The 25,815-nt window shown below is 28.5% G+C and overlaps 5 protein-coding genes across 5 annotated transcripts; 4 read left to right on the top strand and 1 right to left on the bottom strand.

Moving 5' to 3' along the window:
- Positions 1-7,439: 7,439 nt before the first annotated feature.
- LOC119674561 (trypsin-2-like) lies at positions 7,440-8,711 on the top strand. The gene is made up of 4 exons (XM_038085705.1): positions 7,440-7,719; positions 7,881-8,157; positions 8,229-8,546; positions 8,682-8,711. Exons 1-4 carry the CDS (start codon positions 7,442-7,444, stop codon positions 8,709-8,711), a joined length of 903 nt encoding a protein of 300 aa, XP_037941633.1. The 5' UTR covers positions 7,440-7,441.
- A 493-nt stretch (positions 8,712-9,204) lies between these two features.
- On the bottom strand, positions 9,205-11,589 carry LOC119674560. Its single transcript, XM_038085704.1, has 3 exons — positions 10,355-11,589; positions 9,767-10,289; positions 9,205-9,708 (listed from the first exon to the last, which is right to left on the bottom strand). Exons 1-3 carry the CDS (start codon positions 11,587-11,589, stop codon positions 9,205-9,207), a joined length of 2,262 nt encoding a protein of 753 aa, XP_037941632.1.
- Positions 11,590-17,691: 6,102 nt separating this feature from the next.
- On the top strand, positions 17,692-18,340 carry LOC119674559. The gene is made up of 3 exons (XM_038085703.1): positions 17,692-17,858; positions 17,926-18,042; positions 18,110-18,340. The coding sequence occupies exons 1-3, from the start codon at positions 17,745-17,747 to the stop codon at positions 18,338-18,340; spliced, it is 462 nt and encodes a 153-aa protein (XP_037941631.1). The 5' UTR covers positions 17,692-17,744.
- A 1,869-nt stretch (positions 18,341-20,209) lies between these two features.
- On the top strand, positions 20,210-20,891 carry LOC119683540 (the record flags this gene model as incomplete). The annotated part of the gene is given in 3 exon segments (XM_038097251.1): positions 20,210-20,388; positions 20,456-20,572; positions 20,640-20,891. Coding segments are annotated over 3 exon segments (462 nt in total). The 5' UTR covers positions 20,210-20,274.
- A 1,013-nt stretch (positions 20,892-21,904) lies between these two features.
- On the top strand, positions 21,905-25,243 carry LOC119674558 (pickpocket protein 28; the record flags this gene model as incomplete). Its single annotated transcript, XM_038085702.1, has 8 exons — positions 21,905-22,026; positions 22,091-22,291; positions 22,349-22,472; positions 22,748-22,896; positions 22,967-23,082; positions 23,140-23,228; positions 24,497-25,082; positions 25,152-25,243. Coding segments are annotated over exons 1-8 (1,479 nt in total), but the record flags the coding sequence as incomplete, so codon positions are not given.
- Positions 25,244-25,815: the final 572 nt, after the last annotated feature.

Genomic DNA, 25,815 nt, shown 5'->3' with positions numbered 1-25,815 from the left:
TCATTCTAGCATTTAAGGCACTGCAAACATTCAAAAAACTACTACTACTCTTAGACAATGCATTTTAATATTAATTACTTCATAAATAATATATTCCATTTATTCATTAATTAAAATTTATGAAAGCAAACAATTGTTTTGAGTATTTAAAACTCAACTAACTCCTAACTTTGAAACTTCATTTAAATATTTAATCAGTGAAACTTAATGTGATGTAATGTTAAGGCACAGTCTAAGTCGAACGTATCTAAATAGGAGTATAAAATTAAATTGATTGAATAAATTTTGATGTAATCAACTCAAACGAGAGATTCTAATCAACTTAATATGCGTACTCCTCTCATCCTCTCTTCACTCCTCACAAGTGTAAGAATCTAAGGTAAATTCAAATTTATTTCAGCAACGGATTTGAAATGTTTTGCACATTTAAGCTGCTCCAACTGAAGTTGATTTTGTTAAATTGTTTGTTCTTTATTTCATTTAACGAAATTTAATCTTTTAACATTTTAACCTTTGCCGTAGTTTGACTGACATGAATACAAATCAATATTCCATTCTGAAATTACACAAAAGTTTTATTTATTCGTTCACGAGTTCGTAAGTTTTTTTTTCCATACAAAACAAAATAAGATGGATAACGAGACAGCAAACGTGAATGATGAAAAATCGACGGTTAAAAATTTAAGTTAAGTCGGTTGAAGTAGTTTTTAAAGACCAATTCCAATTGAAAAATTATTTGACTTTTATATAAATCGTATTTTATTTCATAATAAACTACTTTAAATAACTATCTTAATTATTTAAATTGTAGTTGACGTTCAGTGTGCTCAATTGTCATTTTTGCATAAATTTTGAATTCAAATATTTAAATTATGAATGAAATGTTGAGAATAGAAAGTTATGAAGGCCTTTTCTGCTTCCATTTTGAGTCAACATTTATCACGAGGCAATGCACAAATCACTTGAGTTCAAACTTGAGAAATAATGAAATGTAAAATCTATTTAATAATTCGAGTTGAAAAGTTTATTCCTTACACCTTCTTTTTTACATCATTATTATATTCAATATTTTGTGATACTCGCATTATATATATAATGCAATTCTGAGTAACTTTTCAGAATTAAATTGAATGATTTCAAAATTTAAGAACAAAGTAAACAATAATCTTTTATTGCAGTTTTAATGCGGATGAATATAGAAATAAGATTTTAACTGCAAATAAAGTAATGCAATATCGTATAGATGGCGTAGATGTTTAAATGTAATACCCTAAGAAGAGCCTGGAAACTAGAAAATCTACTTACATATAGTAGATACGTGCTCAAATGTTTAATAATAACAGTAATAATAAGTTTCACTTAATTTGATTTCCTATTGCTATCTTAAAAGGCAAAAATTAAATACAAATGTAATAGTGCGATTGCGTTATATTTGGCTGAAAAATTACAACCAACTATTGTTCGTGAGCTTAAACAACTAAAAGTGAATGAAATGTTTGTGTATAGTACTATAAATCGTTATAATAGTAAAGGTAGCGTCGCCAAATACTATGGTGGTGGACGAAAAAAACAAGAACATCACCTGAAATGTTTCAGAAAGTGAAAACTCGACTTAAACAAAATTCACGTCATAGTGGTAATCAAATCGCCAAAGAACTGAAAATATTCCAGCGAAGCATCCGACACATATTCCAAATTGAGCTCAAGGTAAAGCCTTACAAGTTCCAAAATCCTTACAAGTTCCAAAATCCTTACAAATTCGACTTAAACAAAATCCACATTATAGTGGTAAATAAATCGCCAAAGAACTGAAAATATTCCAGCGAAGCATCCGATACATATTCCAAATTGAGCTCAAGGCAAAGCCTTACAAGTTCCAAAAAGCGCAAGATCTTACACCAAAGCAACAAAAAGTTACACTCGAAAGCGTAAAGGAGTTTCAAACATTGTATTCTCTGCTAAGAAATATTCCCATTAAGCAGTTCATAAATTCTTAAAATGATCATGTTTACTTTACTGAAATCACTGCCGAAAATTTTAAGACTACGAATGGCCACGCAAAGTAATTTTCCTTTTCCATCTCAAGTAATGGTATGGGCAGGTGTGACCGGCGTTGGATGCTCTCCAATCGTTTTCATCGAGCCTCAAAGTCAAAGCGATTTATTATCGAGAACATGTTTTAGAAATTTTTTTTTAGAGCCGTAGGCACTCAAAAATTTTGGTCGTAGACCATAGACCTTCCAACAAGACTTCGCACCATCTCATAAAGCTCGCGTGAACTAAGATTGATTAGAAAATCATGTTCCACACTTCATTTTGTCCACATAATGACGTTCGAATTCGCCAGCTGCAAATACAATGTAGTATGCCATCTGGGTCCGTTTGGAGAGGAGGTGAAGAGGTGAGGACTTCAAAATATGCCAATATGGATGGGCTGAAGAAAGTCATTGTTTAGAAATGGGTTAAAATACCGGAAGATCACATTCGAGAAGCATGCAACTCAATTTTAAACCGTTTAAATAGGTAACAGTAACACTTCAATCGCCTAACCCTGTATTTGTTTAAATAAATATACATATCTGCATCCTTATAGAATAAAATAATTTCAAAAATAATTATTATTGTAGCAGTTATTTACATTTTTTAATATATTTTATAGCGTACTTTTTATTATGTGCATTTGTTTTCTTTTTGTTTTTTAATTTAAAATAAATTACTTTAAACTATAAAGAGTGTACTAGTATCTTTTTATATCTAGCTCTTCTCTTTTAAGTTTGTTGCAAGGAAACTGTGCTTTCTCTCACGTTAATATACCAGTTTCGTCATATTTTCACAATATATAGTACCAAATGCTGAAATATAATACTGGGAATGCAAAAAAAAATTAAAATACTGGTTGAAGCGCATAAAAATTTATGCAAATTAAAAATGTATTATTGTAATTTTATCATTTAAATAGATGAAATATATGTATATAAAAATAATTTCTTTAATAAAAAATGTTGTGTTAAAATTGTAAAAATACAATAATGATGTTTCTTTAAGTAAAAACGGTACACTTTAAGTATTAAGTCTTCCCTGTAGAGATGTTGTTAATTACAAAACGACAAAAACTCGAGTAAAACTTTCTCAATACACCAAAATATTATCACAGCATCTGGTAACATATTTTACATCATATGAACATTAAATTAACATAAATTATTTGATATTTTCAAGTTTTACACAGGTACATATCACCAACAAACGTATATGAAAATATTTGCTCAAGACAGGAAACAAAAATAATTAACATCACAATAAAGAGTTTAATATAACTTTTGGTTAAAAACCAATTATATTTTTTTTTCACTTACATATATGTAAATGTAGACATAAATACATATTATATAATACTAATTCCGTCTATTTTAAATTTTATTATAATAAAATTTGTGAAGTGATATTACACTTTAACGCTTTGATGTGGTAATTTAAATTGAATCAAACCATAACATGAAAGTAAATTTATTTAATATTTGAATTTTGACTTTTAAATATGACGCTCTAAAATCAAAGAAAAACATATATCACTTCAGTTAATTACTGAATACTATACTCAAAGGGTAATTAAATTTTAATAATAACTTTTTAAGAATTATATTAATTTGTGTTATTTATATATATGAATAAGATATTTAACATTACTCCTATAATTAACTAAAACACTAATTAAGTGTTTTAGGTGTATTATACATTAGATTAGATTAGATTTTAAGACGGGTTGAGAACTTGTCACCACGTCACTGCATCCTTTGAGGATTATGGTGACATACCCACTTTAGTTCCATAGACGAGTAGCAGTTAAAAACGCCATTATGTCCTTTGGTGGGATGTTGCCTTATAAGTGGATAGGCAGTGGATAAGTAGCGAACTCTGAGTCTAGCGAGATAAGTCTGGATAAGTACCGAACTCTGAGTCTGGCGAGATTATCACAGCGACATAAAATGTGTATTACTGTTTCCTCTTCTTCGCAACAAAGTCTGCAGCTATCGTCCCTTGTAATACCTAAGTTCGATAGATGCTTTTCAACTCCATAATGCCCAGTGAGAAACCATGTTACAAGTCGGATACCACTTCTGTTCAGCATTAGTAGCTTCCTAGTTCTGGCTTTTGAGCAATATGTATTATACATTATTTAATTTGGTAGAATTAAGGTAATAATTAAGGTATTATAATTAATTAATTTAGTAGAAAAAAATGGATAATACAGATACATTGTTATTTAAAATAAATGCTTTGCTATCAATTTAATTTCAACAAATATTTAAAAATGCATATAAAAGTAAAAATCGAATCTAATTGAGAAATAAATTTCTCTAAAAAAAATTATTAAAATTTCATTATAAGTAATTGGTTGTTTTAAAAATTTTGTAAGAAATTTGTTGTTAAAAATCTTTGTGAACTTTATACCCCAATATGTGAACCTCATATTATCTATGTGAGCACAATGAAACTACTACACTACTACGAATTTTCTAGTCCTTAAAATTGTAGTTAAGTATTGAATTTAAGCCAATCCCATCATATATTCATTATATAATAACAATTAAGTATTAAGTATTTTATACTATAAACTTTACAAACCAACATTTTATCAATATTAACATAACCCTAATAGTATTAATATTAACATAACCCTAATGCAAGTAGTTAGAATAATGCCTATTTATTATTTTGCGAACATAATATTAGGCTTATAAATATAAAACTTCCGACTATAAAGATACTTGTTTTAAGAAAATATTATACCCACTAGTATTTGAATTTAACAATAATATGCTATGTTAATGTATCCTTACAATTTAGCAGATTCTTTTTTATTTGCTATTTATTCTCTACTAAAAAATGACTCCATATACAATTGTTTTTGTAGTGTAACATCCTGTGTACCGGAGAACTCTTTTATATGCTTCGCGTTCACACATAACCACTTTTTAAGTGCTTGACGGGATGTTACAGTTTCTTGACTTGATAGCATTTCAAGTGGAATGAATGTAAAAACTAAAGTACACCAAGGTTTACAGTACAAACATTCGGATGTAGTTACAAGTATCTTGAATGAAGTCAGTCAGTCCCCTGCAGTCGTCCATAAGTACAACTTTGTTAACGAATTTATGCATTACTCGCAATATGAAACATATAAAATATTTAAGCATAAAATCAACTTTATGGTACAAAATTTCATTTTCTTATGAGAAAATTCGTTATTAATATTTTTTGTAATTGACATATGGAAATAATAAGTTAATAAATGATCAAAATGTATCAGTTGCTTAATTGATATTCAAAAAATTTTTTATGTATTTTATATTATTGTGAATAAAAAGATTACATATTTCGTTTTTTAAAAATGTTTGTAACGGAGTGAAAACCATCACTCGTACCTAAGTGGATCTATCTATTTATACTATATATCGCTCAAATAATACAAGTTAATAATAACTTCAACTGAGATATCGTGATGAGTGTTTTTCTAAACATATTATATTATATTGCAGAAGTCACAGAAAGAAAAATGGATGTTATTGCTTAATCGATACGTAAACTGCCAAATTCAACCAGATATATAAGCCCACGAAATAACGAGCGTGAAGAACATTCCAAATACACATTTTAAAAGAACATTGTTCTTAATTAGCAGTGTAACTTTCCTTTAAAAAGTCTTTCTTTCATCCTTTCTCCTATTTAATTCTATCTCTGGGTATGTAGTAACGAAATGACGGTTTTGTACTACTTGGAATGAAAAGAAAAGTCTCCCACCACCAAATCCAAAGAAATAACCCATAAATGTAACTTATATAGGTTTTAAAATCATAATTTGCGCAAAAATATTTTTCATTTACTAAATTCAAAGATAAGTTAGGCATTTTAAACCATAAAAACACAATCAAAAAATCAAACTAGAATGGCAATCGTACCCATTACATTTTGATATTATTTTGAAACTCCTATTACATATACCAATTTCGCTACCACAGCAATAAATTCGTAACAAAGGATTCATAATAAAATCTGTATGTCTCAGCAAGTAATCCGAACTATCTTAGGCACAACTATATAGACATAGTATCAAATTGCACATATTAAACAAATTAAAGTAGAATATTAAGAAATAATGTTAATTACAAATAAATTATAACAATTTAAGAAGATTATAGTCTTAAACCACAACAGAAGTTTAACTAAATTTGGAACAGTTATCATTTATATTTTGTTCAAATCAAATACATGTTATTATTATTATGACATGTTCTATAAATTACAATCACACTTCAAGAACTTAGTTTATTTACGTGCTAATCCTCTAAGCTAGTTAAATGATTTGTTAGTTACTCTGTTTATGGACCTGCTCCATGTACTTTTGACCGTCTACAATTCGTTCTTCATTGTGGATTCCGTTTTAATTCTGAATGTGCAACTTCACTAACCGGTTTACACAGGGTATGTCCCAGCCAACCATATTTCCGCTTCATCATCTGCTTTTCAATCGGCTGCTGATGTGTAATATCCCATAACCGTTTATTACTTAAGGCTCTCGGCCACCAAATGTTTTATATCTGGAGAAGGTATCTGTTAATGTATGTCTGCAGTTTTTGTGAGATCGCGACCGGTTAGCAGTGTTGCAATAAAATTCGACACTATTTGAAGCGACAATCTCAAAAACTATAAATCCAATTAAACCGATTAGTTCATTATGGTACAATTAAAAACTAACTTTATATCTATAGTTAGTTGAGAAATCATTTTGATCTTTTACTTAAGCTTAAAAATTTAGCCTGATTAAGCTCATGTTTTTTACCGAGTCTATTAAAAAACTATGATCTTTGATAAACTGCTGGGAGATGGTGACCCGGAGTTTTTCTCATCTTCCCCTTAACTGCGATATTTTAACGCACACTTATAGAACAATTACCTTAATTAAACTTAAAAGATCAACTGTTAGATGAAAGACAACCCAATACAAACCAGCTTTTATGAAAGTGTCTGCAAGTTTTAGATCACTTGCATAATAATAATAATAATAATAATAATAATAATTAGTAATAATTTTTGGGTATTAAAGGATAAATCAACTTTCTTGAAATATTCCAAGCAGTATAATACGGATGATATCCTTTCTAGCTGCTCCACTTGGTAGCAGAGTACAATAACCCATAGCAACAAAAAGTTTCACAAGTTTTCTAATTGCATCGTTTTTTTGAATTCGACAAAGAACAATAGTTGACCCTACCCGTTTAAAAAAAATGCATTGAGTAAATTTATTCAACTGTAATTATTGCGTCTGATAATAAAGGAGACTTTTTGTTTGTATACTATATTTTATATACATATTTTATGTAATTAAAAACTATAGTAATAAATATCTTAAATTCATTTTTAAATTTTTTTTCCATCAATAATGTTACTCATTACAAAATTTTCAGTTTCATTCAGTGTTCACATCATCATATATTTTATATTTAATTCAAACCTTGTTAGAGCAGATGGTATTATTCTGGAAAATATGACACAACTTTTAAAAGGACCTTACAGACCTGACAAACATACATTCTCTAAGCATCTAGTTTCAATTAGAGGAAATAAAATTTTCCTTATATACGGCGACAATCATATTTGTGGAGGGTCTATCATGTCACCAGATGTTATAGTTACGGCTGCTCACTGCCTTGTAGATTTGTAAGGCAATACACATAAATTTTTTATATAATATCAATTTTCAGATATTTTGAATATTGTTTTTGATATATTTCAAATGAATTTGAATAAATGTTACTAGTATTAAAATTTATATAATTAACTTAGTTTAGAGCGAATAAAAATTTTGTTTTTTCTTTCAGGAAAAAAGGAACTGTATTTGATTCTGAACGTTTTGTTGTTGTTGCAGGAAACCCATTTATGTTTCAGCGATCAAATACAACCCAAACCATGCATATAAAAACAGTTATTATACATCCACTATACAATGCAAGTAAATACGATTATGATATTGGTATCTTGAAACTTCTTGGAAATTTAAATGAAGACACCAATAATGTACTTAGAATCCCATTAGCTAAATTAAGACCTTCTTCAACTACAATGTGTACAACGATAGGCTGGGGAAAGTTATTCTATGTGAGTATATTAGTTTTAGGATGTAGTACAAAAAATTATTCTATGAAATTATTTAATACTCGTACAAACAGATGGGACCATTGACAGATGAAGTACTATATGTTGATGTTATGGTGTGGGAGTATGAAAAATGCTTACAACGTATGCCCATGATAACTACACATATGTTATGTGCCAACCATTTATCATCTTTTGCAAAAGATGCTTGCTCTGGAGATTCTGGCGGCCCACTTATCTGTGGTGGCGAACTAGCAGGTATTGTATCATTTGGTGTAGGTTGTGGCTTTCCTGGCTTTCCATGCGTTTATACAGATGTGGCATATTTTAGAGATTGGTTAATTGAAAATACTGCTGTCGATTTAATTTTAGGTAATCACTTACTATATTTTGTATTTCAAATCTTTTTATTATGTGTAAATTATTTTAAATAAAACAAGTTTATATATAGTATATCTATTTTAATGATAGAAGAAATATTAACGAGAATTTTAATTTGTGCTCATATTTTCAATTTTACAATTAAGCATGAACGAAAAAGTACATCCATGTATTAATTTAAAGTTTGTGCTAAAAGAATTAGACTTAAACATTGTTTAAGCAATTGTTTGCTCCTAAACACAGAAATTGCTAAAAGCGGAATATCTTGCTCCTAAACGAGAATTCTGCTAAAAACAGAATATCTTGGTTCCTTTTGGATATTCTGCTCCTTTAGCGGAAATCCTAATACATTAATAAATATAGGTAAACATAGGCAATGTCAATTAATCATTTATGTTTTTGTAATAGGTAATATTAGTAGTGATAAGTATTAAAAGTGTAAGTGCAAATATATATTTTTTCGTGCGAATTTTCCCGTAAAAAGGAGTTCGTATATAACTTGCTTAAAGATAAACACATCAAATCTGATCCTCATTTTAAATAATATCACTTCCGAAATTTGTTTTTCTTGATTCTGAGAACTAGTCAGGGAAACGCAGTAGATCCATATGCAATCTACCGAATCTAATTGAAGGTTATAAATTGCTAAGCACAAGCGAACGGAATTATTTAATTAAGTTTTATATGCAATCTTTTGACAATGATCAGTCGAGTTTTTCTCTTTCGGACCATCCAATAAACCCATACTTCCAATAAAAAAACTCCTAAAGCAAATAGCAGTAAAACAGCGGCAAAAAGAAAACTTCCACCCACTTGAGATAAATTTAGACCTCTGAAAGTTTTTTCATTCGGGTCGTTGTGATATTTTTTGTTGCGCTCAGTAACTAAATCTCGTTCCCACTTTTGCATAATTCCTGATTCAATTATATGTTGTATGACGGGATTAATTTTATGCAATAAATGAAACTTTTTTGGCATTAACATTGTTACCAGATATACATAGAGATTTTCATCTCTATTAAAGCAATACAATCTATCCCGTGGTATGCGTGGATTATATAAGTAGTGTTGACGAGAAACAGCTACAGCCAAATTGATATCATTTACAGCATCATTAAGACAATCTTCTATATTGAGACACATCTCAAACTTTTGTCGTATGTACTTGAATATCTACGAAAAAAAAATGTCAATACTTTTATACAAATTATATATCCCTTATAAATTATACCTCTCCGTCTTTGTTCAGGTGTCGCACATGTTCGGCATTTCCTCTTATAGACATTTTATGATCGTACAACTCAAACAAATGACTAATTTGGTATGAGCTTCTCGGTGTGGTAAGAGTGCTAACAAGAAAGCTTTGATAAACATTACTAAACATAAGACCCATAAAGAATGTTGAGCCAAAGAGCAATTTTAATGCTGTAGGTAATCGTTTTAATTGTACTGATTGACTTAGAATAATGCCAGAAACACGCATTGTTGTAGCAAAATATCCTTGAAAATGTATAATTCTTATATTTAACAATTTTTGTATTTTCAATGTCGCAATTGAAGTGATTAAGATAAAAGCAATTGTTAAAAGCCAGGAACTCATTTTAAAACTTGCCAAGAAGTTAAAAAGGTTGTGTCTTTTTTTTGCTTTTGCGACACACCATGTCAAATCATCCTGATAATAGGGTATTGTACTCGAAACAAATTGACTAATACTTGGATCTTCATCAATACCTCCAAAAATTAATTCGATATCTCTAAATAAGAAAATTTATTAACTAGCATTAAATTTATATTGTATTAAAGCATCAAACGGATTTACCCATCGATTAATTGTTGAAACAATTGATACAAGTTCTTATTTTCCACTTGCATATTAATTGTCAAATGTAAATGTTCACTAATGGTCTGTACCATTTTATACTCTATACCTGTAAATGTCATATCATCAAAAGTATTCTCACTGCTACCTTCAAAGTCCGATTCATGCGAATTTTCCTCAATCTCTTCTTTATACGTTATACTTTCTGTTTCACTCATGATGTATGGTTCCCATGGTCTGTAGGCTACCACGAGTGGACAACCATTCAAATCATTTGGAAATTTGCTACTAAACGACGAGTTACTTATTTCTTCCACAATAATTCTAGGAAATTCCAATGTACTTGATTCATTTGTAATTAATTTGGAGAATCCAAAACTGTTTTCACTACTTGAATTTCTGTTATTTTCAAATTCATTTGAGTCCACCGTCATTTCAGTTTCATTTCTGTTGTCAAGAGTGTTGTCATTTCCATCTTCATTTTCACCACCATCATTTTCACCACCTTCATTAGACAAATATTCATTTGAACTTTCAGTTTCTTCATAATCTTTTTCATTCTCGTCTCTTTCCTTATCCTGATAATCGCATATATCTAAAGTCTCCACTGCAATAACACGATTGCCACAATTATTATCTGGGTTATATGGAAAAGCAGTTCTGCCATAGTAAAGTACATTCTCTTCGTTCTGTCCTATAACGTTAACGTTATAAATTTTCTTATTCATAAAACTCAGCAAAATTTCTATCATAAGTTCCGTCATTTCTTCATCCGTTTCCTCTATCGAAGCTAAATACACAACGAACTGTGCAAGTGGATTCCAATTAACTGTTTCCTTCCAATCTTGAAACACATCTTCTAAATCTTCGTCTTCTAAATTTTCTAAAATTACAAAATAACATTGCGGTTTCTCATGTAGAACAGTTTGTGTTGGATTTTTAATTCCCTTTTTTTTTGGATCCCTAACCACTACACTCCACGGATAACTGGAATTCGCATGCAATGCACGTAATAAGTTCTCTTGTATGTTTAAAAAAGTGGACGATATACTCATCGATAAAACGAAACCATGCTGGTATTCGCCAGAATTGAAATATTTTTGTAGTAATGCTATTGTGCAAACAACCTGCGATTTATCTTCTTCAGGTACTTCTATTAAATTCATGCCAAATCCATGCACATAAATAAAATTTGTAATAAAAATGAAACATCGCACATATAAAAGTACTAACATTTTGAACCACTTAAAAGAGACTAACTTCCAATTTTCTAACTTCAAATTTGAAAACAAATTTTAACTAATAAATAAAGAAGGTAAACTATATCTTATCACTTTACGTGAAGTAAATTGTTTCCATTATTCCCTTAAGAATCACAAATTATTTTAGTAAATGTAATCTTTCTTTGGCATCAACGTAATTTATTACTAATTTCTATTAGTGAAATATATTCAAACAAATAGGTTCACAGATAGTTTCATGTTTTGTTTCTTGACAAATTTCGAATCTTAAAAATATTTAATTATATCAACAGGGAAATAATTATGTCATGATATTAAATTTTATTTTAATACTGCAATCGCAAAAAAAAGACATCAACATAAAACACGCATATACGAGTACTACGTTCAAGCTGGCATTGAGTAATACTATATAATATTTTTCGAAAAATATTTCTATTTATATTGATTATTTATATTTAATATAATTAACAAGATGTTCAATATTGTTCTTGTTCTATAAACAAATCAATTGGGTTTGACGGGACCATGATTATCAATAATGGTATATTATTATATCAATAACCAATCAGTAATCAGTCGATAATCGAATTTTGTTCTATGCTGATATGTAAGTAAAAAAACTATACCCAAATGATATTCACTAAAACAGAGGTTATTTCAAACTGCTATAAAAAAAAACTGATCAAGGCGTAGTACATGGCAAATAGATCTACACTTTACTTGACGCTTATATAGTAGATTATCGCACATAAGGAGAACCTATTAGACCTGGTTTTCTCCATAAAGTAAACTAATAGCCAACAGAAGAACGTAACAAATAAAGGTACAAAAAATAATCAAATGATGTGTGCGTCAAATTGATTAAAACACTAAGGACAAAATCTTTCAAAAAAACCATATAATCTATAAAGTAATTTAAAATTTCATTTATATTTAATTGTAAAATTATATTATATTAAAAAATAAAATGGTTTTATTTAAGCACTATATCTATATTCATTTCGTCCTTTGAATTTTATAGAATTCTTTCATTATTACGTTCACCCCTCACACACCAATATTCTTGGCAGATATATGAAGACAATTTTTCCTTTAATTTACTTCAACCTCTGTTGCATTAATCACAAAAAATTCCAATAAAAACTTATTTAATCCTACCAAACCCTTAACATCACTATCGTTGTCTTCAATCTCGACTTTATCAGGATTTAAGTTAATTAAATTTCACTCCAGTTTTTGGTACCCAAAAATGCAAACAGTCAGAGAAAGAGAAAGTTTGGTCAAGCCACCCAAAGAATTCCAAATCAACTGTGTTATAGATAGCATCGCGCTGTTAGATCACTCACCACGCTTCGTAATCCATTGAATTTAATTGAATTATGTTGTTGATCAAGTTAAACTGCTAATGAATTTTTTAATTATGTGATACAAATGCATTTGTGGATATATAATTTTGAAATTGCAATATATCCATTAAACTATAAACCGTTTTATGTAAAAATATTACCTAGTAACATTCAGTAAATACTTTAATCATTCAATTCGATCAAATATTTTTTTATCTTGCTTGCCTATACCCTTATTATTGTAATATTATCAAATGTAACGAATTATTTTCAAAATTTAACTTATACTTTCTTCCAAACACCAATCTCAACAAAATATTTACCAACAATCGAATAGTCTGCCATACATCAATCAACGGATATAATTGCCAGATTCAATTAACCTTTTAAGAGTTATTGCACTACAAACACAAATGAGTAGAAAAATATCTTATACTCCAACCTAATAATACACGATAGAAGAATTAGTGTATGATAACTAACTAACTTTTTTTTTATGTACTTACTACTTTTGATGCCCGTACAAGGTCGTTTTTATATAGCCCACATGATTTCAAGTCCTTTCCACTACTTTTACTGTAATTTGTGCTGTGGACTTTCTGTTTCAGTTTAAGTAACACAAAGGTCATTAAACACTTCTCTCGCAATTATTTTATTCACTCTCATGCAAATTTTAGTTTTCGCCGCTAGCATTACAAATTTTTGGCCGCTTTTTTCAAAGTTCCATAAGGAAGGGCACGTGGAATTGCGGTCTGAAAGTAACAACACCACATTATTAAAATTTTATGTGGAAGAACTTTTTATGCTCTTTGTTTGGTTCGGACTGTTTCAATTTTTTATAATTTTATGCTTCCTCTTAGGGACACTGGATTTAGTTATAGTCCAACCCTCTGTAATGTGGGTTACGAGAAGAAAAAAAATCGGATGGACTGCAGCAAAATTCAATTTGAAACAAGTTGTAAACAAGAGTGAACTTTTGTTTACTTCCCTACAATGTACGACATTGTTTGGTAAGCAGGTGGTCCACAGCCATGTGAAAGCTTCATATTGTTTTCGTTTCCTTTACTTTCTCCTGTCATTTCGTTTTTTAATTTGATAAAAGTTTGTCATGGAACAAATGTTGAAGTGTTGCGCTTGGAGCACATTTCTCAACAAGGGAAAAATTATCATTAAATTTTTCTTTCTAATTTTTAATATATGTACCTATACATACTTATACACATATATAGATATACGTATGTATATTGTTCATAAGAGAATATGCACTTTGTATTTTGTTAGATGACAATGTGCGAGTGTCCCACAAAAAACATAAACAGTAGCAATATTAAAATAATTTATTTACATTGCTAAAGATACTGGTATAATCAACTTTGTATTCATGCACTAGGTTAGTAAATTCAACATAATTAATTCAAGTTAAAATTATTAGAAAATTTTAATTATTATAAACTGACTTAGTAATTTCAATAAAAGGTGAATGGACATATACTGGCTTTGTCCAGCTTAAGTTTCTTACACACATATAATTTAGAGTTCACTAACAAAAGTTTTTCGGATTAGAATCAGGCATTTATATGCCATTTCTTAACCCCATTGTTCTCATTAGATCTAGACATCATGACAAAACTTTGCAAACAGAAAATAGGAATAATGTAGGTATTTATAAAAACAAGTAGAGTTTTGATTTTAAAGATAATACCTGTATACTGCTCCATACAGTAAACGATATTCAGTTTAAAAGAAACTAACTATATTATGAAATAAGCAACATACATAAATAAAACTGAAGCTGTGCGAATAAATATAGGAAGGAATCAATATATATATAAGAATATATATTGATTTGCTATTCATAAATTGAATATAGGAGCATGTATGCCTTTACCAAAGAATATAGAGTACTCTAGATTCTTTGCCTTTACGTTGCATTGAGTAGATTAAGAATATATAATTTCTTTTTTTAAATCTCTTATATATGGACTTGCAAATAAAAGACTATCCTAACTTCTAAGTTAATTTACATGATCACATTTTTACTGTTGCAGCTTCTAAAAGAAATGCACATATGTTGTATGTAAAATAACTACAGCGGAACTATATAACGCAAAATCACTAAATTTATCAAAACCCTTATGAAAGTAAAATATATTTATTTTATTATTTATCTAAATAATAATAAAAGCTATTTGTGTTATTGATAAAACTGATAATTACTTAGTCTTTGGTGTAAAATATTAACTCGTACTTCAGAAAATATTTTCTACTAATTTGTAGATCAAAATAAAAATTTAATGCTATTTGTTATATAAACATTTGCTCTTAACTTTAACAAACTTTAATCAATTACTAAAAAAAACTGAAATGTGTTCCATCCGTTCCATTTTAGTCTCAATAATTTATAGACATTGAGTACTTAGCATGTAATTTATTTCTGTAGCGTGTAATGAAATCTAGCATTACGGCAACGCAATTACTGCACAATAATCGTTTATTATTTTTACTGTTATTGTTACGTACTCACAACGCAGGCACATTTCCCGTAACCACAGAAGCAAACAGCAACCCTCAACCGAGGAATTATAGACCACCGTTTTCCTATTATGCTATGTTCAACGGAGATAGACATTTGAGGGCAAATAACACAAATAATCAAAACACTGTGCATCAACAATTTAGTTTACAACCCGTAAATGTTCATATTTAATTGTCAATATTTAACTCCTTTTATTGACTGATAGAGTTTAAGCAGAAACCTAGCGTGCCGTTGGTCATCATAATTACTACCAAATTTATACCGATGGTAATAAAAACAACTTGTGTTCCCATTATTAAAAATTATGAATAACGTTAGATCATTTCAATTTAAAAATTTTAATCTATGTTTACTTTTACAATTCACTTAATTAGCACTTTTTTGAATGAATTTTGTATGGATTTTGTATTAAAAAATAATACTTATTCCTTTAAAGAAATGTAAGTGTAATCAACAAATTAACTTCTATTTTATTATATTCAAAATATATAGGTTTGTATATAAAAAATAGAGTACTTTCTGCCTACAAAGATATCTGAGCGTTTGGTACCCATGTCACTGTTGACAACTACAAATTCGAAGTTGTTAAAGACTTAGTATTTGAAAACCAGTGTAAACATCAAAAATGACATCAGTCTAGAGATTCAACGAAAAATCACTTTTGTCAACAGATGTTACCTCGGGCTAAATAAGCAATTAAGAAATAAAATCCTGTCTGAACAAACAAAAAGCACGCTCTTTTTTCTTTCCGGCTGCTGTATGGTGTAGAACCTTTAACAATTACCAACAGTGATGAGAAGACGTTAGTAGCATTCGAAAGAAAAATTCTTTGAAAGATCCATGGACCCTTACGCATTGGCAACGAGCACTGAATTAGATAGAATGATGTGCTGTATGAGCTATACCCTGATATTGACATAGTTAAGTGCATAGAGTGCGAATGAAAGAAAATACTTCGGTTACAAAAGTGTTTGATTCGATACCCACTACTTTTTGAAAAATTAAAGGAAGAAATATGCTTGCAGAAAACTTGAAGACTATATTTGTAGGAAAAGCACAAGAATCAATATATGACAAAGATATAACATATGTAGATAAATTTCCATTATTTCTAAGGGATGATTACAAAAATATAGAAACCCTTCTCCTCCTGCATCCAAAAATTAAATTATAAATATTAAAAAAAATTATAAGAATTCAAGCTTTTGTGAAGGAATATCACATTTTCAGTCTCAAAATTCTCCAAAACAGGCTGAAAAATTTTATAGGCATCAAAATAATTTGCTAATAGCCTAATCTAAACATTAACAAAATACAGGAAAGGAAATATTACAATCCTTTTCGAAACAGGAGAAACAGAAACAGAAGAAAAAATAATTTGTCACCTTCTTGATAATAAGAGAAAATATAAAATTAGACCATTTGTTTCTATAAAAGGCGGATCTCATAATCACAGAAATAAACCATATTTATCATCTCCAGAACAGAGAAGATATGAATATAAATCTTCAACCCATTCATGCAGTAGTAGAAAATTTGAAAGTAGATCGACTAACATCAAAATACAAGTATACAGAAAATAGAGGTAATAGCAATGATTTTACTATCTACAGCAATAGTGAGATACACGACAATAAAGACAGTTTGACAAATAATTCAACACAAAGAAACTGTGAAAAAAACACCAATTTCTCGACCTAAAAATATATCACCCACTCTTTCCAAGGACAAAATGCAAAATACAATGAACACGTATGTAAAGCTTCAGAAATTAAATTAACGTTCGCGTTCAATAGACGAAACTGTTGAAGAAACGATGGAGGGAAGTGGCGATGTAAGTAAGATATATTTTAATAAAAATGATATTTTGAAGCACCTCAAAACTTATTTTCAAAGTATACCACTAAACGACGCTGTTAAAGAAGATCATAATAAAATGGCGTATCCGCGAAATATAATGCAGGAACTGAGTGCAGAAGAATGTGAGATTGTTACGAATTTTCTTATGCTTTCAGACGATCGTGTAACGCTTACGTCAAGACGTAAATTAGTGCAGGAAAAGAAGACATTATTTAAATGGATTATAAATCTAGCGATTTCATTTTTATATCATCATAGCAATATTATATAAATTTAAATCTAGTTTTCATATACCTTAATTTAATAATTTAATTTTAATATTGAAATCAATTTCTTTAATTTTTAAAATCATTCAAAATTCTCAAAATTTTTGGCAATTTTGCTTCAGAAAAAAATTTACAGTTATGAGTACTTTCAGCGAATGGAATTCTGAAGCCATTCAACATTATAAAGATGTGAAATCTATTAAGAAACAGTTGCGTAAAGAAAATAAGAATTACTTATACCACAATCCCGAGGTAAAAATAATACATTTCATATGGTATATATAATATAAAAAGGATCTGTAAAATGTTCACATTTTAGATTCGTGCCATCTTGAGGGTTGCCATTGCAGAATTGATGAAACATAAACCAGAAAATCCTGGAGCTCATTTAGCTTCAGTTTTTAGCTGCAAAAACATACCCCTAATATTATTTAAGGTTTGTACTGTAAATATTATTTAAGGTTTGACCATTTTAAAATACCTGGTAATACTTTAAATTTTAGCTGAATCAACAAATAAAGAACGTCAATACAATTTTAAAAAGGAAGGAACAAAGCTTTGGAATTAAAACTGTTCTCAAGGAAAGGGAGTCTACCCATTCGATTCTGTCAACGGCTTCTGAATATTCCGATGTTGTTGAAGGACTTTTAGATTTTGCTCTTATTTTTAATAATTACAATAAACAAGCTGAAGCAAAATGTAAATACATTAAACAAAATCACCAAAAAAAATAAAACTACTTCAATAAATCATTTAGAAATTGTTCTCTATTTCAAATTATTACAAATTATTAGGAAGTGCTTTCTTTTTTTTTGTCAATTAACATTTCATTGTATTTCATAACGTACATATATATCGTATTCATTGCATTTAAACTTTATATTGCCAACTCGGTACCTATACCCATAGACGTACATTTTGTTGTGTTTTTTTTCTATATTATACATTCCCGAAAAACGTTTCAGATCTACTTGATCTTTTCGATTTGTTGTCAAAATGTTCTCTAAAACAGCGTAGTCCAAAGCATGGCACGTGGGCCACATGTTAGCTTTTAATCTGCTACAATTGTGCAAATTTTCTTTTGGTGTATTGATAAAACCACATTATTTTATTTTTATGGTATACTAAATAAATGAATTGAAATTGATAAATTATTAAAACTAAATTTAACATTATAGCCGTATTTTTATTTTTGTCGAAAACAACTATAAACGTGTGCATTGGTTTCTACGGCCCTCCAATCTGTACACTGAATTGTCAAACTCCTTCATGCAAATTCAATCCAATGAAATGAAGTCAACGTACAGCCACGAACCTCATAATGATATAAATCTGGATCTGAAATACGTGTGGCAATTTAAATCCTAGTTTTGTCATTGTTGGATACATAAGATCAGGGACACCTAGCTCGTTCCATTTTTAGCACACTTGTCTTTTTTAAGTGTTTTGCGTTCCGATTTCGTATAAAATTTGTGTCTTAAATTAAAATAAATTATACTAGCCCTTTAAAACTTTCATTTTTAAAACTATATTCATTATTGTCTGAAACTTAGATGTCTAGGTAAACAGATTGAAGATTTGAGCACACCAACCTTAAATAAACTGTGATATATAATAAACATTCAAATTTTGCAATAATGCATTAAAATTATAAGATTATTCATTTTATTTGTATAAAGTTTAGGAAATACATATCGCAAAACGGTGTAACGAAATAACAATTGTGACCGGGTCTATATCCCGAGGGTAGAGAATAAGTAGTTTGTGTTTATACAGATGAACAGATTTGTATATAAACAAACAAACGGTCATACTAACAGATAGAGGAACGGAAATCGTTAAATCGTTTTGCCCTATTGAGTTAATTAGATATATAAGTAGTAAAATCAATCTCTAAACCTTTTCAACTGCAACACTGTCATACAAAAATCATTATACGTATTATATCAACCTATCTTGTTTAGCTTATCAACAACATATATACCTTGTGGATCCAAACATCTTGGCATATATATTTTTACATTATGTGTCTGAAATGTTTTGATATCAAGAATATTATATATATATATAAATGTCAAATAACAAATTATAAGACTAATTTGCCTACTAATAGAATTGTCTATTATACACACAATCGACATTATACTTTAATTATTCATATTAATGGTAAAGAATTACATATAGTAAGTTCAGTTTTACAATCCACACATATGAACTGATTTGACATTTCCAGTTCTACTATAGAATTTTAAGTGAGCTTAAGTGCCCAATAATAATACAAGAAAATTTCAAGAAACTCGAATCAAATTTTTTTTTTGAAAAATTTGATCATTTTAAATATTATTATAATGTTATCGATTTGGAACTCTGATTGTGAAAGAAATCATAAAATTAAAAAAATTTAGAATATTATTTTAGTTTCTCCAGTAAAGTCATATTGTATTGTCATTGTAAAAACATTTAACAGTTAAAAGCTGAGAATAACTCATACTATACTTACAATTTGGTAATATATTAATTTATATCTAGTAGTCTAAAGGTTTAATATATAATTTTAACGTTATATACAAATTTTATAAAAATTTAACAAATAATATAAAAAATTATAAAGTTTAAAAACGCGTTTAAAAAAATTTGTCAAATTTGCTTAAAATCAAAATTTACAGTTATGAGCACTTTCAACGAATGGAATCTTGAAGCCATCCAATATTATAAGGATGTAAAATCTGTTAAGAAACAATTGCGTAAAGAAAATAAGAACTACTTATACCATAATCCTGAGGTAAAAATAATACATTTCATATGGTATATATAATATAAAAAGGATCTGTAAAATGTTCACATTTTAGATTCGTGCCATCTTGAGAGTTGCCATTGCAGAATTGATGAAACATAAACCAGAAAATCCTGGAGCGCATTTGGCTTCAGTTTTTAGTTGCAAAAATATGCCCCTAATATTGTTTAAGGTTCGCACTATAAATATTATTTAAGGTTTGACCATTTTAAAATACCTGGTAATACTTTAAATTTTAGCTAAATCAACAAATAAAGGAGGTCAATACAATTCTGAAAAGGAAGGAACAAAGTTTTGGGATTAAAGCCGTTCTAAAGGAGAGGGAATCTACCCATTCGATGTTATCAACGGCTTCTGAGTATTCTGAAGTTGTTGGAGGTCTTTTGGACTTTGCTCTTATTTTCAATAATTATAATAAGAAAGCTGCAGCAAAATGCAAATATCTTAAGCAAATGAGGCAAAAAAAATAAATATATTTAAAAAAAAAACTATAAATCAAAATGGGTTTTCAATTCTTAAATTATTGAGAGAGATTATATAAAAATTTATATAAAATCAACACCATATCATATAGTACATTTAATCTAAGGATTTTTCACGTTCATATCGTATATTTAATACAAGAATTTATCGCTTTCATATCGGATGTAAAATTATTCAAATAATGCTCAAAAAAGTACATTTATTTGTCTACCATATTCTTCTTTACTAATCTTTTCCCAAAAAATATTTTGTTGTTTGCCTTTAATTGTCATTAGCAGATGTCCAGTGACCTCCGCCTGGCAGACTGAAGTGTGCTGTCGTCAGTTACCAGTATTACTAGTAACAGTCTTCATACCACCTAATCATCTAATCCAGCAAAGATGCGGTGACCCTCTACTGCATTTTTCACCGAAAAGTAGAGAAGTAGATCTGCTATCGAACAATATCGTTCTCATCTGATATGGATAAAATATTCATTAGAAACTACACAAAAAAAATTCGATGAAGGAGTCTGAAGTCTATCGCTGGCATAGTTTTATTTTTCTTTTTTGTATGAAATAGAAGAAGTAATGAATAACTAAAACAAAGATAAATCTTTTTAAATTAAAGAAACTATTTAGAATTCTGACATTTGAGTAAAAAGGACTTTAATTTTCTAAGTTGCGAAAAAAAAATGTTATATCTGACGTCTTACCAAAAAACCCTTAAAGGTTTATATAAGACATTTTAAATGTAATCGAAACTTAACTTTTTTGAAAGCATATTACAGTAAATTATTCTTAATTACAGTTCCTAAGTATATTTAGTTAATTATCATATAACATTTTTAATTGCATTCTTAGTTGTGAACCTAATTATGTCAGTATAAAAAATTTAATTAATTAAATTGATTGGAGTATTTAGAAAATGTACAGTAAAAGTGTCATTTCAATATTGAAGCTCTTTGAGGTTTGATTGTTTATTTTCGAATTATAGATTATAAAAAAATATAATAAAGTTATCAGTGTCATCTGTGATGGATATGAATAAAAAACAACAAATTTTTCGAAATTATTGCATGAGTAACGTACGAAAGTTTATGTCCGAAACAAGTTTACATGGATTAAAATTTGTGGCTGATACAACGATTACTATTTGGGAGAGGTCTTACAATTTTTTTGACATATATCTATGTCATATTTAACTATTAAATAATTCTTTTTTGTAGATTGTTTTTCTTAATTTCTTTTGTGACAGCATTTGTAATTGCTATAAATTTAATATCGAATATTTATGCAAAATGGGTCAATACTCCAGTTATTATAGGTGTAAGTCCAGAACCAACATCAATATTGCAAGTACCTTTTCCAGCTATTACAATTTGTAATATGAACCAAGTACTGCTGAGTAAAGTTTCAAATTACAGCGAGTATATAAAATTAATTAATTTATTTAGACTAGAAAAACTAATTGTAATCTTAAATAGCGATTCAGTTGAAGGTGCTGTAATGAAATTACTTTGCTATTCTGAAGTTGAATTGGAGGGAGCATTGTACGAATCACCAAGTTTTAAAAATAATAATTTGAGTTTAACAGAATTTTTAGTACAGGTGAGAAAAGATATTTTAACACAACTAATCAAAATATTGTAAAATTTCATTATAAGTTTTAGTTTTTACTTTAATTTTAACACTTAATTGTCTTCAAATCCAAAATATTTAAAATCCAAACCGATTTTCAAATCACTTGCTTAATACTTACTAATGAAATGTTTTAATGTATCTTTTTCCTGCTGTGTTTTATAACTTAATATATCTTACCCCTTGCTAATACTTAATTTTTTATATATCTATTTAAACTGTTTTAATGCATCTTCTTCTGATAGCACGCTCAACCATGTTCAAGAATGCTTATAGCATGTAAAATGAATGCCTTTCTTTTCAACTGTAGTGATTTGTTTCAGGAAGTAGTAACTGATGAAGGATTATGTTGCGTATTTAATGTATTACATCCTGATTTTCTATACAAAGGAAGGTATTTAACATACAGTAAAAGTGATTTAAAAACTAATTAAATTGACTCTTATATATACATATTCATTTAGCTTTCAAGTAATCAAAAATTTGACAAACAATGATAAAACACAACCTGTGGACTGGGATCCTGAAACTGGTTATAACACAAATTTATCAAAAAGTTATTATCCGAGACCAGCCAAAGGTTTTTATCTGTCTCAGTTATTAATTAATAAAATATTTTACAAACATTTTGGTACAGGTACCGGGGTAAGCATGGGTATGTCTCTAATGTTAAATGCTGAAATAGACGAATATACATGTTCATCAACAAATGGAGCTGGGTTTAAGGTAATATTAAATTATAAAAAAAAATTTAATAATAATATGTTATATACTAAAAACAATAGACAAACGTTGCTTATTTAAAAAAATAAAATACCTTTAAATAAATTTTAAAGTAGTAAAAATACATACATATACCAAATAAGAGCATATGAATATGTTTTGTTCCAAGGCTGTTGGATTAGTCGGTGATAACTGCACTAAATAAATTTTAAAATATTTTTTTGGTTAAACTTTTACATTATTTTGCAATATTTAAAGCAAAAGTTACTTTAACAACAATTAAACATGCACAAGAATTTTCTGTTGCATTAGAAACAAAGATGCTAAGCACCCGGGACGCCCAATTGAAGTAACAGCTTTTGACAAAAGCGTGGCTAGATACACCAGTTTGTTAATGGCCCCCTGGGTCCAGTATTTATAACCAAATAATATCTATAAAATGGGCTTCTTTGAGTTTTCTGGCTTACTTATATATTCGGATAAAGTGTATCCGTGTGATTTTCTGAGGGAATTGCTTATATAGAATAATTGCCAACAGCAACGTTCTCAACATTTCCGAAAAGTTGTCAGTAAGATGTTCAAACGTATCCTAGTAATTATTAACAAACAGTATATACAAAAATTTCATCGTAATCCATATTTTTTTATCAATTTATGATTACATATAAAATGTAGACACACCAATATACTACAGTAGTTATCGAAATAGTTTACTTCTATTAATAAATGTATTTCATATTTCCAATTATTAAAAATGACTTGCTTGAAAAAATTTCGATCGAATAACTAATTCAGATTTGCAACTAAGAAAAAATCATTTAAAATTTTGAAATAACAACACAAGCATATAGTTTAAAGGGAACCAAAATTTACTTCATATTTCCTATAATATATCACTAACTTGCTAAATAGCCCTCATATCAATTATATAGAATTGAAAACTTATCCAACTTCAAAACTATATATCAAATTATCTAATACTCGAATATATGAATAATAAACTTTCGAACTATTGAATACAAAAAAATACTTATAACTATTCGAATAATTATAAATGTTCGATTAAGGACAGCTCCATTAATGAAACGAATATCGATAAAATGATATTCAAGTTTTCATGATAACCGATTAATGATAGAAATGAACAACCTTTCGATATGATTTTTTTTTTGTTTTTGAATAATTTGATCAGAGAAATTGCTTTTTGAAATTAAGTTAATAATATAATAACAACAATAATGCATATAATATATTTAAAAATTACATTAAAGGTTTCTCTCCACAATCCAATTGAAACTCCACATATTAAGGAAACAGGTTTGACAATTCCCATAGGTTATGAGACAAGAGTTCGTATAGATGCAGTACGTACAGAGGCAGTAGAAAGTATAAGATCAATAGCAATTGATTCACGTCAATGTCTATTTAAAAATGAAGTAGAACTACTTTATTATAAATATTATACACGACGCCATTGTGAGAGCGAGTGTCAATCTCAGTATGTATACGAAAACTGTAACTGTATTCCATATAATTTACCATTGGTGTACTCAAATTCGACCATATGCACTGCTAAAGAGAGTTTTTGTGTAAAGGATGCAGAGTTGGTCTGGATGGTTCAAACAAATATTACTTGCCGCAGCAAATGTTTACCAAGTTGTTTCGATCTTAGTTTTATAGCAGATACATTTTCATCACCTTTAGCCAAACGAAATTACTTAATACCTAGTGTTATTTTACGTAATATGAATAAAACTAACGTCACCGAAAATATAGCCATCTTACATTTTTATTATCGCGAATCTGTTTTTTATGGTGAACTTCGAAATATATATATCGGATTAACTGAATTTTTATGTAAGTCTATCATTTTCATGAAAGGAAATCTTTAAACATTGTAACTATATATATACATAATTTTTACAGCTAATACTGGTGGTATAATGGGCCTATTTATGGGATTCGGCTTTATTTCAATAGCGGAAATTGTCTATTTTACATTTTTAAGACCAATTTTTGAAATTCTACTACCACAAATTCAACAAAATCAAACAAAGATGATAAAGAATAAAAATTATAATGCGTGGAGCGCAGAAAAATCCAAAAGACATTCGAAAAATTTAAGGAAGCTAAAACCCCATATGTATAACATAAAAAAAATCATGGACAGTAAAAATGAAATTTACTGATTCAATAGAAAAGTATTAAAATGAAAACAATATACAATTTTTTTCATACTAAATTACTACTTATTTACTATATTTACACTGCACTATTAGCCGTCTCTAATATATGTTATCTAATTATGAATAGGTGTTTACACTAACTCAACTTAAATAGCAAACAATGAATCAAAGCCAAAAAAGATAATGAATAACAAATTTCTCAAAAATTTAAAAAGATTAAGTTTCAAAATTAATTATATTAAATTTTAAAAAATTATTAAACAATATGTATTATAAAAATAAACCCAACTACACTAATTAGATTATTTTTACTTTTTATTTAAAATTTTCAAAAATATACAATTTTTTATTTATTTACCGACCTGTTTTTTTATAATGGTTTTTATATATTTTTAAACCAGCTG

Source organism: Teleopsis dalmanni, chromosome 2 (genome assembly GCF_002237135.1).
Source record: "Teleopsis dalmanni isolate 2A chromosome 2, ASM223713v2, whole genome shotgun sequence".
NCBI lineage: Eukaryota > Metazoa > Arthropoda > Insecta > Diptera > Diopsidae > Teleopsis > Teleopsis dalmanni.
This window is presented reverse-complemented; position numbering and strand designations above follow the sequence as displayed.

Bases quoted from the DNA above. Each gene is read 5' to 3' on its own strand.
- LOC119674560 (XM_038085704.1), bottom strand. From the start codon at position 11,589: ATGTTAGTACTTTTATATGTGCGATGTTTCATTTTTATTACAAATTTT. The intron at 10,290-10,354 runs GTAAATCCGTTT...TTTCTTATTTAG, and splicing joins TTTCAACAATTAATCGATGG to AGATATCGAATTAATTTTTG. The intron at 9,709-9,766 runs GTATAATTTATA...TTTTTTTCGTAG, and splicing joins ACCTGAACAAAGACGGAGAG to ATATTCAAGTACATACGACA.
- LOC119674561 (XM_038085705.1), top strand. From the start codon at position 7,442: ATGTTACTCATTACAAAATTTTCAGTTTCATTCAGTGTTCACATCATC. The intron at 8,158-8,228 runs GTGAGTATATTA...TCGTACAAACAG, and splicing joins GCTGGGGAAAGTTATTCTAT to ATGGGACCATTGACAGATGA. The intron at 8,547-8,681 runs GTATTTCAAATC...TTTACAATTAAG, and splicing joins GTAATCACTTACTATATTTT to CATGAACGAAAAAGTACATC.
- LOC119674559 (XM_038085703.1), top strand. From the start codon at position 17,745: ATGAGTACTTTCAGCGAATGGAATTCTGAAGCCATTCAACATTATAAA. The intron at 17,859-17,925 runs GTAAAAATAATA...TTCACATTTTAG, and splicing joins ACTTATACCACAATCCCGAG to ATTCGTGCCATCTTGAGGGT. The intron at 18,043-18,109 runs GTTTGTACTGTA...TTTAAATTTTAG, and splicing joins TACCCCTAATATTATTTAAG to CTGAATCAACAAATAAAGAA.